We start from the raw sequence: 14,617 nt of genomic DNA, 5'->3' as shown, positions 1-14,617 counted from the left end.
AAACTCAAAGCCAAGTCCAAAGAAGATGACAACACAATCTACTATAATTCCTATGAGATGATGGCAATGATGAAAACTTGTCTATGGAAATAGCCTTTCAACCATGGCATATGAAGGTGTTTGATGATTTCTTGTATGAAATGTTTTAATAAAGAAGGGAACTCATGAAGATACTTGTCCCATTTTATTTGAATGCAAGATAGTTAAATAGCAAAACACTTTAAAAAAGACAGAAATTGCTTTAAGATATTTAACGAAACACCTCATATGTATAACCCAACAAAACAACCATTCCCCCATAAGAAAACCCCCAAAAATGAAAATCAAGCAAAACCACCAATAGACAAAATATGAGCAAGAATAATTAACAACGGAGAACAAAACGAATAACATGTGAACCTAAGACACGAGTGCAAAGAAGAACGAACGTTGGGTGGAAAGGGACGAAACTCCTTCACTGGTGACAAAAATGTGATGCCAGAGGCTTGTCATATATGGAAATGCCATGACAAAGGCTCACCAAAGGACGTGGGAGCTTGGACAACAAAATCACTATAGGAAAAATGGCTCATGAGAGAAAAGAATGAATGCACGAGGAGAGAAGTGACCTTTCTTTTATGCATATAAGAAAACCTATAATCAATTATAACATAATTGATTTGGTATAGTATATACACAATAGGTTAAACACTTAACTGATTTTGTATGTGCAATACTAAATTGATTATATTATAACCGATTAAAAAGGTGCAACATACCAAAATAATTCAGCTTTTAACTTATTTGGTATGTATATACTAAATCGATTACCATGTAATCGATTGGTAATCGATTTAATAGATGTTCATCGTATTTACAATCAATTTAGTAACCTAACATCATAGGCTATTTTTGAACTAGTTATTTGGGATGTTCTCAAATTAGAATATCAAGGCTATCAAATAAAAGAAGGAATGCAATTTCTTAACTTGTTCCAAAAATTTGGAATGTAGAGCATAAATATAAAAATGATAAAAGGTTATGCTAATAGGTTGTTAAGCAAAGCAAATAAAGTGTGGCTTCTTGGTAACGACTTTCTTGATGAGAGAATAATACAAAAAATTCTAGTTATTGTTCCCAAAAATCATGAGTCAAAGATATTAGCACTAGTTGAGTCAAAAGATTTGTCAACCATCACCTTGGGAGAATTCATAAATGATTTACATGCACAAGAATAAAGAAGAGTGATGAGACAAGAGGAGACATTACAAGGTCATTTTCATATAAAAGCACAAAATTCAAGATGTTTCAAAGGTAAGAAAATAACAAATGAGAGAACAAAAAGCCAAATTCTCCAACAACCAACAAGTTGAGACTTTTCCTCCTTGTATGCATTGCAAAGACAAACCATCCTCAAAAAAGATGTTGGTGAAGGCTAGATGTTAAGTGTAGAAAATGTTGTGATATGGGACATGTAGAGAAAATCTATAAGTCTAAACCAGAGAAGGCATAGGTGATTATAGAGGAACTAGAAGATGAGTAATTCTTTGTTGCAACATGCTTTGCTACAAGCAACAACTTTAGTGATTCGTGGCTTAAAGTTAGCGATTGCATAAACCATACAACCAATGACCAAAGGTTCTTAATAGAGTTTGACAAAACCATCATTTCCAAAGTAAAAATTTGAAATTATGATTTGTTTTTAGTCAAAGAAAAAAGAACTGTGCTATGGAAAATCTTGGTAGGTTTGAAATGTATCTTTGATGTCTTATATGTATTTGACATTGACCAAAATTTTCTTAGTGTTGCACATCTTGTAGAGAAAGGTTTCAAAGTCTTATTTGAAGACAATTGGTGTTTTTCAAAGATGCAAAAGGCATAGACATGTTCAATGTGAAAATGAGAGCTAAAAGCTATGCTTTAAATATGGTGGAGGATGACCAAATAGTTTTTTCAAGCACAACCACCAATGTTGAACTATGGCACAAAAGATTGACATGTCAACCTTGTTGAACTTTTACACATGCAAAAACATGCCTTGGTAAAAGGTGTCTCGATGCTTGAAGACATAAGTTTGCTGATTGCATGACATACTAATGTGGTAAGCTAGTTAGGAAGCATTTCTTGAAATAGATTAAAGAGCAACTCAAAAGTTGCAGCTGGTTCACAGAGATGTTGAAAAACCTCAAAGAGTATCATTTTTAATGGTTAAGAGAGACAAACTTGTCAAAAAGGAAAAACTAGGAGTTTTCGTTGTATACAACAACACTTCCAAAACTTACAAAATTTTACAACCACAAAATGGAACAATTATTGCGGGTAAAGGTTTCAAATTCATGGAAGATCTATAATGGAATTGGGAGGAACTAATAAGGAAGCAGTTGTCAGATGTTCTTTGATGATGGTATAGATGACATTCCATTTAGAGGAGGAGATTCATGTAAAATAGCCTAAGGGGTTGTAAATCAAAGGACCGGAGGAAAAACTTTACAAGTTGAAAAGGGCCTTATATGGTCTTAAAGAAGCTCTTAGGGGATAGTACAACAGGAAAAAATGATCACCTTCAAGATCTTGGATTTTTCAAAAGTCCAAGTGAAGTTGTATTATATGTGAAGTTGTTAAATTCAAATTTAATCATTATTGTTTTCTATGTTGATGATTTACTAGTGATAAGAAGTAATGAGAAACTCATAAAGGTGTTTAAAATTAAAATGCTCAAACTATTTGAAATGACAGACCTTGGCTTAATGAGTTTTTTTATTGGGAATGGAGGTGAAACAAAGGTCATGACAGAATCTCTATATGCTAAAAGAAGTATGCAATGGAAATACTAAAAATTTTCATATGGAAAACTACAAAAGCACTACATCTCCAATGAATTAGGAGGAGAAGTTTAACAAGGATGATGAAGTTGATGAAAAGCATTATAGAAACATGATTGTTTGCTTAATGTATCTTACTACAACCAAACCTAACATTTTGTTTACAATAGCCTCGTTTCAAGATATATGCATTGTGCTAGTGAAGTACATTTTTAAGCTACCAAAAGAGTTATTAGATACATGGTTGTCAATCTCGAGTTACAACTCGTAATATTGTCCAAGATTACGAGTTTACTTAAGCAAAATGTGACAACTCAAAGGTAAACTCGGTTAAACTTGCATGAAATCCCGAGTTTACCATGAGATCTACAAGTTTACCAAATCCCGAAACCCTAAAACACGCGTTTCATTAAGGATAGAAACCTTTGTCATTCATTCTTTTCTTCTTTCCTTTGTGTGTTGTCAGCTTCTCCTTTGCATGTCTTTCTCCTTCACGTCATTGCTCCTCCATGTCGCACCACTGCTTCTTCGTACATCGCTCCGATCCATGTCGTGCCACTGCTCCTCCGTGCATCATTTCGATCTATGTCGCGTCGCACCTCCTCTGCGCATCATTCCAATCCGCGTTGAGTCATGCCGCTTCTCCTCCATAGTCTCACTCATAGTCGCTTGCCATCGCGCTAGCAGTCACACTCATTGTTCTTCGTGTGGACGTTTTGTCTGAGTTGCATTCGTGCTCTTTCGTGAGCCGCATCAGCCACCAAGAAAAAGGTTCTTTTTAGTCTTATATTGCTTTAATATGAAGTTGAATGATAATTATTATGTTATTACTATGTATTTTTTAACATATTTTTTATATTAAGTAAACTCTTACGAGTTTATGATATGGATTAATGAAACCTCCACGAGATTACGTAAACTCTCGAGATTGACAATCTTAATTAGATATATTAAAAGAATTTTAGTTATGGTGTAATGCACTCATATTCTCCTAATTTTAAGCTTCACCATACTCAAGTAGTGATTGGACAAGTTGTGTTGATGACATGAGAAACACCTTTGGTTATTGTTTAATTTTGGTGAGTTTTTTCTTGGTGTTCTAAAAAGTAAAAAGGTATTAGCCCAATCAACTGCACAAGCAATATGTAGTAGTTGTTGTTGCTACAGTGAAAATAATGAAAGATTTTCATATGGAACAAGAAGAGAACACTCAGACTTTTGTGGACAGTCGAGCTACAATCTCATTTTCAATGATTTGGTGTTTCTTTGCAAAACAAAGCATTTCAAGATAAAGTTTTTCTCCCAAGAGAGGTTCAAAGGGAAGGAGAAGTAAACCTTTGTACAGCAAAGTAGATAATCAAAGTGTAACATTTTGACCAAAGCACTTCCAAATGCCATATTTGAATATTCGAGACAAAGGCTTGGAGATTGCAATTCCAAATTCAATAAAAGGACTATACATGACTTTTGGAAAATGTTACCAAAGTGCAGAAGAAGAGATTTTCTATGTAATTTTTAGGAAAATAATTCACGTTGACTGATAGGATAAAATTTTTCTTTATTTAGTTATTCTATTTTTTAGAAATATCCTAACATATCAGAATAAAATCAAGTATTCTATTTAGTTCTTCTTTGTTTCCTTTAATACCCTAACGTATATGGAGGTGACTGCCATACCACAGTGTGTACTACCGTATGGAGATTATGAACCTACGACGCATTAAAGTAACATATAGCAATACATTATAAAACTATATAGCAAATATATTTTGAAATAAGAGAAGTTCTTTGTACAACTATGCAACCAAGCTCCTCTTCCAAGATGGGAATAACAGCATGCCAGATAAGACATAATACAATGTTTTAGGGGAAAAAATGGACACCTAAAATGCTAAACTACACCTAGAAAGAGAAGAAAAAAATATTAAAGAAAAAAGTGATAGATTAATTGGTACATGATGTAATAGAAAAGATAAATAAAAAGAAATGTGAATTTAAATGAATTGTTTGAAATGGTTTGGTATTCAAATATCATTACCCAATGTTTTATTACACGATTTTTATCGTGGATTTATTAAGGAAATGGTCATTTCATTGGTTGAACTCTTATCTTTTTGATTTGTTTGTAAATCTTCTTCAGTTGAAATATTTTTTGAAATGAAACCAGGTTCTTTAGGCTCAACCAATTCCATCTCACTCCCCAACATGAGAATCACAGAGTGCATGGTAGGCCTATCATCTGGGTGTTGTTGCACGCATAACAGACTAACATGAATGCAACGCAGTACTTCTGATACAATGTACGAGTCCCCTATGTTTTGGTCAATCAACTCTATAGCTCTGTTCTCTTTCCACATTTTCCATGCCTGAATCATAAAGAAAATAATTATTTGCAATTTTTCAATTTGACATGATAAATTGGCAATTAATTGAAGTTCTTACCTGACCAACTAGATTAAGAGTGCCTTCTGTATGATAATACGCTCTATTTCTACTGCCACATATAACCTCCAGCAATAAAATGCCAAAACTAAATACATCAGATTTCACTGAAAACAATCCGTCAACAGCATATTCTGGTGCCATATATCCGCTACAAGAAAAAAAGCCATTAAAGTAACAATCGTTTACATATATGTTACATGATAATATTATGATGTTGTGTTATAAACTTACTATGTTCCGACTATTCTATTTGTATTTCCTTGAGTCTCGTCTCCTCCAAATATTTTAGCCATTCCAAAATCTGATATTTTTGGATTCAAATTTTCATCAAGTAAAACATTACTTGTTTTGAGATCTCTATGGATAATCCTTAATCGAGAGTCTTGGTGAAGATATGTGATTCCCCTAGCAATTCCACAAATTATGTGGAAGCGTTGTGGCCAACTTAGCAACTTACCTTTGGTGTCATCTAGTTTATTCAAAGCAAATATGTTATGATACTCAATGTTGAATATTCAACTTTAGCAAGTCATCATTAAAAACTAGTGCAGCCAAATCTAAGCTTGATTCTCCTTACCAAATATGAAAGAGTCGAGGCTGCCATTCTTCATGTACTCATAAATTAGCATTTTCTCTTGTCCTTGAATGCAACAACCAAGAAGTTTTACAAGATTTCGATGCTGAAGTTTTACAATTAATTTCACTTCATTTAGGAACTCTGTCAATCCTTGTCTTGAGCTAATTGATAGAGTCTTTACAGCAATTTCTTGCCCATTCACTAATAATCCCTGCATACTCACACTCATGAGTTTTAATATTCATACTTCTTTAGTTTTTTTGTGGTAGTAATACTAAAGAATGATTACCCTGTATACTGGTCCGAAACCACCTTCTCCAATCTTATTTTTTATGGAGAAGTGATTAGTGGCAGTAGCAATTGTTGGAAGATCAAACAACGGGATATCCAGATCATTTTCGGGTCTTTCATTGTTATCTTCTATCAATAAATGCTCTACAAAATGGAGGAATATATTCAGTAATGGATTTGATTTTATTTAATTCAATATCAAGCAAGAACATATGGCATGTTAAAATGCTACTTGAGGTGCACTTCATTGTTACATGATGATAAAACCATGGCAATCTCCAATTTGCAGTATTTGTAATTAAAAAGTTATGTAAATAAAAATTTGCAGTAACAGTAATATGTTATTTACCAGAATTGTTCCTCCGGATTCTATAAATCAAGCAAGTACACAGTAAAAGGATTCCACAAACTGCAGCAATGGTGGTACCAACTATAATTCCGATTTGCTTTTTGCTCTTGGATTCTTTGATAAAAAATAAAGGATAAAAGTTATAGAAATCTTGAATTTTCAATAATACAATTCAACCTTTAACCTGAAGAACAATGATTATCAAGCAAAGTTCACAGTCCTTACCTAACTCTGAAGCAGGCATCCGGATATATAGATCTTGCCCACCAGATTGATACTGTTTGACGTCAATCAGATCACCAAACCACACCACACAGCCACTACCTTCTTTTACATCTGAATTAGCATAAGCCATACAAGAACAATTATTCAAGCACTTGACTCTGCATTCCTCTAAACCAACACTACCATCCAACCAAGTATGTGTGGTTTCTGGAACTTTTAGGGCTACAAATTTGACAAATCCATCATTTTTTGCGTCTTTGCAGCTTAATGGTGTATTGCGAACACATCCTTGACTCCAATCCGATGAGTTCCATGCTTGTGGTGACTTTGGACTGAACCCTTGTAAACATTGGCACACCTGTAGTTGTGTAATTATGCAGTTTGCATAGGCTCCACAAAGGCCATAAGTGTCACAAGTGTCTGCTGGGAGGGAATTATATATCTTCCAATTTTGTTCTCCTTCCCCCCATACATAGATATAATACTTATTAGTGGTTTGGTTTAAAACAATTCTGGAGATTGAAGAGTTATTCAAAAGGTTATATGTGTAGAAAATCTCATCCTTGTTGCTTACATACGTAAATCCAAAGATGGGGTTGGGTTCATCATATGTTAGTCCACTATAAGTTTGGCCATTCCAAGGTCCAAGTCTGAATATTTTCTTTGTACCCTTCGTCATATAAAACTCAGGATAATCATTAAGTTCCATACCCCATGATAAGTCTCCTGGGGATGGATCATCTAGACTCTTCCACGATGTTAATCTCCATTCTAGACCAAGTTTGAGGTTCCAACCTAACTTCATCCCTTGCAATAATGTATCTGATGGATAGTCAAAGCTTTGCCACAAATAGTCTTCTGAATTTTCTTCTCCCTCATTTCTAACCACAAGATTTCCACTGTCCAAAATCTCTGCCACCGGATTCTGTGCTTGTTTTAAGGATGTTGTGTTCCAAACAACAGTTTCGTTCTGGCTAAGCACAAGGTGGCCTGCAGTGTTTAAAGTTAACATGCCTGAAGAACCATTGATGGGTTTTTCTCTGTTTGCAACCCAAACAACGGTTTGAATTGGAATATTTTTAAACCAAATACCCAGGTAACGTGTGTTGGACTTACCTGGGCTGAAGAAACCAAGTTCAAATTTTCCACCTTGGGACACTAAGGTCTTTCCATCACTGATGGATTGGGACACACGAATGAAATCAGCTGCTATGGAAAATCTAAGAGAAGGAACAATTACACACGCAACCATAACCATGAGAGAAAGAATTTCCATCAAACGCCACATATTTTGTTTCATGCATATTTCTATGCTGATCTGGCTGGTGCTGGTGCAGAAAATGTCACAATTCTTATAGTACAGGATGAGAAGAGACTGAGAAACACACCTGGTTGCTCATTCTATGAAAAGTTCAAAACACAAGGCAATCAGCATGAATGGTCAATCCTACTAACCTGTATTGTAGAAAAGTTGAATCAAAGAGAAGAAAATTGGGTAAAGTAACAGAGGAAAAGACTAAAAATGCTGATTGTGTGGGATCGTGTTTGTTGATTTTTTTATTGACACGAATTGATCATGCAGTGACTTGTATTATATATTACTAGCATTATATGGTGACGGGTCAAATATTTATTTGATTAGTATTTTGTGGAGTGCAATTGAGACATGTTTATCATTATAAAATTTGCAATAAGAAAATACTTTTAAACATATTAATTATATTATAATTCAAATTTATAATAAATAAGTATTTAAATATATAAAATTATATTTTAAATTTATAATAAATAATACACATATAAACCCCTGTATATTAAATACAAAACTCTATCTTACACACAAAATTCTATCTTGTACGAAAGCATGTTTAAGGACTTTTCTATCACAAGAGATCTTTTAGGAATTTTTTAATTTCTTATCTAATTCAATTTTTATTTATCATAATTATTTATAAATTAAATTTTAATTTTTAAAAATAAATTATCAATAAATAAATATAATATTGTGTTATAATATAAATTACTTATCAAAATCTAAAATATAATTTATATGTTTAAAAATATCTATTTATACTAATTTTAAATGAGTAAACATCCGATTTAGTCCTTGAAGGATAGAAGAAGTAGTAGATAGGCCCTTGAAATATTTTTTGTGATATTTGAATCCCAAAACTTTAACTCCATCATGTACATTTAGTCCTTTTGTTATACTTAATTACTAACTTTGTAATTTTTTTTGAATAGTCAATAGTTAAGTGTCAAATTGACACCTATTCCCTCTCTCGGTTAATTGTTCTCTCTCTTAATCACCTAATATGAATCATAATGTAAGATTTTGTTACTTTCTAATCAATAAGGAACACTTTGTCATGTTTAAATATTTTGGTCATGTGTGCTCTGATTGAAATGGAAGGTTGTTGTGTTCCGTAAGGTTTCCTATTGTTGAATTTTTTGTCTCAATTATTCTTAATTTCCCCATTTGTTATGGCTACGCGTTTAGAATTGTAAATCCTAAATTATTGAATTTGAAGTTTATCAAAATAAGTGTTTATTTTAAAAGATCTCAAGTAATGATGCTTCAATCGAATATATGAGTATTTTTACTATATTTAATGAATCACAAAACTCTTTTAATAGAAGTGGAGAAGTACCAAAATCTGGTATTTTAACCAGAGCACCCATGGCTAGAACATTTAAACATAACAAAGTGTCTATTGTTGATTGAAAAGTACGAAAAGTTTGCAATATGGTTTATATTAGGTGATTAGGAGAAAGAATGACCAATTAGGAGAGAGAATAAATGTGTCAACGTGAAAATTAACTATTGACTGGTTATGAGACTAACAAGTTAGTAACTAAGTACAAAGGAAGGAGTAAATTGCATATCGAAGTTAAAATATAGGGATCAGATGTCACATAAAATCTTTCAAGGACCTATTGACCACCTTTACCATATTTCAGGGACCAAATTGGGTGTTTAGTCAATTTTAAATATGCTTTATATATTAAAAGATAATATTTATTTGTATATACAATTTATTATAAATTTTAATTACATATAATAAATATTTAATTTGTGAATTGCACAAGCGAGAATATTAATATATATTAAACACAAATCGTTATCTTGCACAAAAGAGATTTTAGAAATTCTTTTAGCTTCTTCTCTAATTCAATTCTTATTTATTATATTTATTTATAAAACAAATTTTAATATTTAACAAATATTATCCCTATCTAAAATAATATTAAGTAACAACATAACATATTTATCATAAATCTAAAATATATTTATATGTTTAAAAATATCTATTTATATTTTGTACCGTCTAGGTAAAAATTCGACCAGTGTACCGTTTAGGTAAAAATCTGACTTGACCTTCTGCTCGGCTAATACTTGACTAGGTTACCAAGCTACAAGCCTTTTCGCCTTATAGGCTCAAGGCTGGAAGGCAAGTGTACCGTCCCGGTCAGAATACGATCCAACCCATCTACATGGGTGCACTCGGTTAGAATCCGACCTGTCTGCTCTGCAGGAGTAACTCGGCCAAAATCCGATCTAACTCTCCCACATAGATACTGTTCCGATATCAGGGATAAAATCCCATCTTTAATGACAAGATATTCTCCAAATATTAACGGTTAAGGAAATCCCTTGATCCTCGGGGCCCAAGTAGCCCATGAACGACGTACCATAAAACCCAAAACCCTAGAGATGAGAGGGCAGATTACACTTTTCGAATGCTCTGGCTTTGCGGCTTGATCTAGGAAAAACCCTAGCGCATCCCGTGACCGGAACATTTTGGCGCCCACCGTGGGGCTACGGTAAAACTCTTCCTACGCCCCAAGTCACAGGAAAAAACCTACACTCTACTATGGCGAGAGGCGGCACATCCAACCACGACCCACAACACCCTACCATGGAGGAGATGATGGCGTTGATCAATGGCTTGAGAGAGGAGAGCGACCCTGAGAGAGAGAAGGAGAGGAAGTTTCCCGCACAAAAACAGAGTGGGTACTGTGTTTTAATCGGTGTGAAGTCGTTCACCGTTGGATCGCGCTGATTTTTTGACTGTAGGTTCCAGAAGTGTGGTTCTTCATTCTAACCGTTCGGATTATTAACCGGAGGCCTGGTTTGGGAGAAAACAGCTTCGTATCGGTAGGTGAAAGTGTTCTAGCGCAAAACAGGACTGGTACTGTGTTTTAATCGGTGTGAAGTCGTTCACCGTTGGATCGCGCTGATTTTTGGACTGTAGGTTCCAGAAGTGTGGTTCTTCATTCTTACCGTTCGGATTATTAACCGGAGGCCTGGTTTGGGAGAAAAAAACTTCGTATCAGTAGGTGAAAGTGTTCTAGCGCAAAACAGGACTGGTACTGTGTTTTAATCGGTGTGAAGTCGTTCACCGTTGGATCGGGCTGATTTTTGGACTATAGGTTCGGAAAGTGAGGTTCTTCATTCTGACCGTTCGGATCGTCAATCTAAGGTCCGGTTTGTCAAAGAACAGCTTCGTATCAGCAGTTGGAACCGTTTGACGGGAAACAGGATCCTAGTCAACATCTAATGGACTTTCGTGCCCAGATGTTAATTCGTGGAGGAAGCATGGGAGTCTGCTGCGAGGGTTTTATGCTACAAAGGTTTTTTAACGAGGTAACATCAAATAATAAAAATCATTATTTTCAAATTATTTTCAAATTGATTCTGACTTGTAGGCAAACTCGTGATTGTCGGCAAAAGTCCGGCTGGGCGAGTATAAATAACTCGAAGAACTCGTGATTGTCGGCAACAGTCCGGCTGGGCGAGTATAAATAACTCGTTTTGTGAAAAAACTCGACCTTGATCGGTTAGATTCCGACTTGGCGAGTACTCGTTATTGTCGGCAACAGTCCGGCTGGGCGAGTATAAATAACTCGTTTTGTGAAAAAACTCGACCTTGATCGGTTAGATTCTGACTTGGCGAGTACTCGTGATTGTCGGCAACAGTCCGGCTGGGCGAGTATAAATAACTCGTTTTGTGAAAAAACTCGACCTTGATCGGTTAGATTCCGACTTGGCGAGTACTCGTGATTGTCGGCAACAGTCCGGCTGGGCGAGTATAAATAACTCGTTTTGTGAAAAAACTCGACCTTGATCGGTTAGATTCCGACGTGGCGAGTACTCGTGATTGTCGGCAACAGTCCGGCTGGGCGAGTATAAATAACTCGTTTTGTGAAAAAACTCGACCTTGATCGGTTAGATTCCGACTTGGCGAGTACTCGTGATTGTCGGCAACAGTCCGGTTGGGCGAGTATAAATAACTCGTTTTGTGAAAAAACTCGACCTTGATCGGTTAGATTCCGACTTGGCCAGTACTCGTGATTGTCGGCAACAGTCCGGCTGGGCGAGTATAAATAACTCGTTTTGTGAAAAAACTCGACCTTGATCGGTTAGATTCCGACTTGGCGAGTATAAATAACCCAGAACGGGTAGTTCAAATGAATCAGTGACAACAACGAATCAGGGCTTAATTGTAGGTTCAAATTACCACGACTACGGCTCAAAGTTTCTATAACACGAACTGCTTTAGAAGTACTCCTAATTTGAAAATACTGATCGACCACCGATTGCAAATCATCTCAATCCACAGGCGGAGACTCGCAATTCGCTTCAGTTTCCACAAGATCAAGCTAAACATCAATCTTGGCCCCCTCACATGATTAGGGTGGTATATCGGAACTGGTAGTTCAATCAATACATTCAGAGTGATTCTCACAAGATGATTCTCATATCTTTCCTACTTCAGAGGTACCACAAGTTCCTTACTTAGTTCAGTTTCTGATGTTACCAGTCGGTATTTTAACGACTAGATATGGTCGGTATTCGGGCGATTAGTTATTTTTCAACTGTTGTAAAACTTGGTGAAAAATTTGGAGTCACTAGTTGGTATTTGAACGACTAGATATGGTCGGTATTTGGACGACTAGATATGGTCGGTATTTGGACGACTAGTGATTTTCACCTGTTTTAAATTTAAGTAAATTTTTGGAGTCACTAGTCGGTATTTGAACGACTAGATATGGTCGGTATTTGGACGACTAGTGATTTTCACCTGTGTTTTAAATTTAAGTAAATTTTTGGAGTCACTAGTCGGTATTTGAATGACTAGATATGGTCGGTATTTGGACGACTAGTGATTTTCACCTGTGTTTTAAATTTAAGTAAATTTTTGGAGTCACTAGTCGGTATTTGAACGACTAGATATGGTCGGTATTTGGACGACTAGTGATTTTCACCTGTGCTTTAAATTTAAGTAAATTTTTGGCATTACTAGTCGGTATTGGGACGATTAAGTGCATTGCCACATTCGCATGATCAAATGGGAAGTACAGGAAAGTAGTTAATGCAACAAGACATATGAGCAATGAAAAAGAAGCTAATTCTTGAAATATCGACAGGAAATTCATCATTGGGAAATTTCCCTTGTTCGCTATGTAAACCGGTTTTTGGCCGACTTTGAGGTCCCTTCTTTAATCGGTAATTGGCCGAGTGGTTCTCCTCAAATTAATTTTAACTTGGAAAAATTTTCCTTTCTTTTGAATCGGTATTTGGCCGAGTGGTTTTCTTCAAATTAAGTTTCACTTGGAAAACTTTTCCTTCTTTAGTCGGTATTTGGACGACTATATATTTTCATATGCACTTTATATTTAATTAAATTTTTGACGCTACTAGTCGGTATTTGGACGACTAGATATTTTCATATTCTTGTTAGATAAATAAATCTTTGGTGTTACCTAATCGGTATTCGAACGACTAGAAGGTTTCGTATTTGGTACTTGGACGACTAAATGTTTTCAAAAAGTGCTCCAAACTTGGTTAAAATTTTTGGTGTTATTAGTCGGGAGAGTTAGATCGGATTTTGGGCGACTTGTTCTCAACTCGGCCGGAATCCACTTTGACTCTACTTATTTCTGATATGGTTCGTAAGAGCCAAGCCAGAAGCCCTCTCGCCTTATAGACTCAGGGCTGGAAGGCAAGTGTACCGTCTAGGTAAAAATCTGACCAGTGTACCGTTTAGGTAAAAATCTGACTTGACCTTCTGCTCGGCTAATACCTGACTAGGTTACCAAGCTACAAGCCTTTTCGCCTTATAGGCTCAAGGCTGGAAGGCAAGTGTACCGTCCCGGTCAGAATACGATCCAACCCATCTACATGGGTGCACTCGGTTAGAATCCGACCTGTCTGCTCTGCAGGAGTAACTCGGCCAAAATCCGATCTAACTCTCCCACATAGATACTGTTCCGATATCAGGGATAAAATCCCATCTTTAATGACAAGATATTCTCCAAATATTAACGGTTAAGGAAATCCCTTGATCCTCGGGGCCCAAGTAGCCCATGAACGACGTACCATAAAACCCAAAACCCTAGAGATGAGCGGGCAGATTACACTTTTCGAATGCTCTGGCTTTGCGGCTTGATCTAGGAAAAACCCTAGCGCATCCCGTGACCGGAACATATTTAAATAAAATTTATTTATTCAAATTGAGCATTTTTTTTTTTGCATTTGTCTTAGTAGTCTTTTCTGGTTCAATATGCAAATAGACAAATTTCTCTTCTAGATTTGATAGTTTCCTATCAATCGGTAAAGCCTCGTTGAATTTTACATGGATTGACTCTTCAACCATAGAGGTTCTAGAGTTAAAGACTATGTATGCCTTTAATGTATCAAAATATCTAAGAAAATATTTTTATCCACTTTGAAGTTAAACTTTCCAATTTGATGTTTAATGTTAAGCATATAACACTTACATTTAAAAGGATGAAAAAAAATGATATGGTGGATCTTCTCCCTCTCCACATTTCATAAGAAATCTTATTTAGCAATGATCTTATCAATATTTTGTTTTGGATGTAAAACATTGAGTTCACAGCTTTTGTCAAAAAGTGTTTTGA

General features: G+C 35.4%; 1 protein-coding gene across 1 annotated transcript; it reads right to left on the bottom strand.

Annotated features, from left to right (window-relative positions):
• Positions 1–4,544: 4,544 nt before the first annotated feature.
• On the bottom strand, positions 4,545–8,253 carry LOC109816816 (G-type lectin S-receptor-like serine/threonine-protein kinase At4g27290). The gene is made up of 7 exons (XM_020381946.3): positions 6,689–8,253; positions 6,464–6,577; positions 6,113–6,258; positions 5,824–6,034; positions 5,478–5,715; positions 5,244–5,394; positions 4,545–5,167 (listed from the first exon to the last, which is right to left on the bottom strand). The coding sequence occupies exons 1-7, from the start codon at positions 7,986–7,988 to the stop codon at positions 4,862–4,864; spliced, it is 2,466 nt and encodes an 821-aa protein (XP_020237535.2). The 5' UTR covers positions 7,989–8,253; the 3' UTR covers positions 4,545–4,861.
• Between the last annotated feature and the right edge of the window lie 6,364 nt (positions 8,254–14,617).

The sequence above is a fragment of the Cajanus cajan genome, chromosome 8 (genome assembly GCF_000230855.2).
Source record: "Cajanus cajan strain Asha chromosome 8, NIPB_CcT2T_4, whole genome shotgun sequence".
Lineage (NCBI taxonomy): Eukaryota > Viridiplantae > Streptophyta > Magnoliopsida > Fabales > Fabaceae > Cajanus > Cajanus cajan.
Note: the sequence above shows the minus strand (reverse complement) of the source record. Positions and strands in the feature narration are given on the sequence as shown.

Bases quoted from the DNA above. Each gene is read 5' to 3' on its own strand.
- LOC109816816 (XM_020381946.3), bottom strand. From the start codon at position 7,988: ATGAAACAAAATATGTGGCGTTTGATGGAAATTCTTTCTCTCATGGTT. The intron at 6,035-6,112 runs GTAATCATTCTT...GTGAGTATGCAG, and splicing joins GTTTCGGACCAGTATACAGG to GGATTATTAGTGAATGGGCA. The intron at 5,395-5,477 runs GTAAGTTTATAA...TTTTTCTTGTAG, and splicing joins AATAGAATAGTCGGAACATA to CGGATATATGGCACCAGAAT.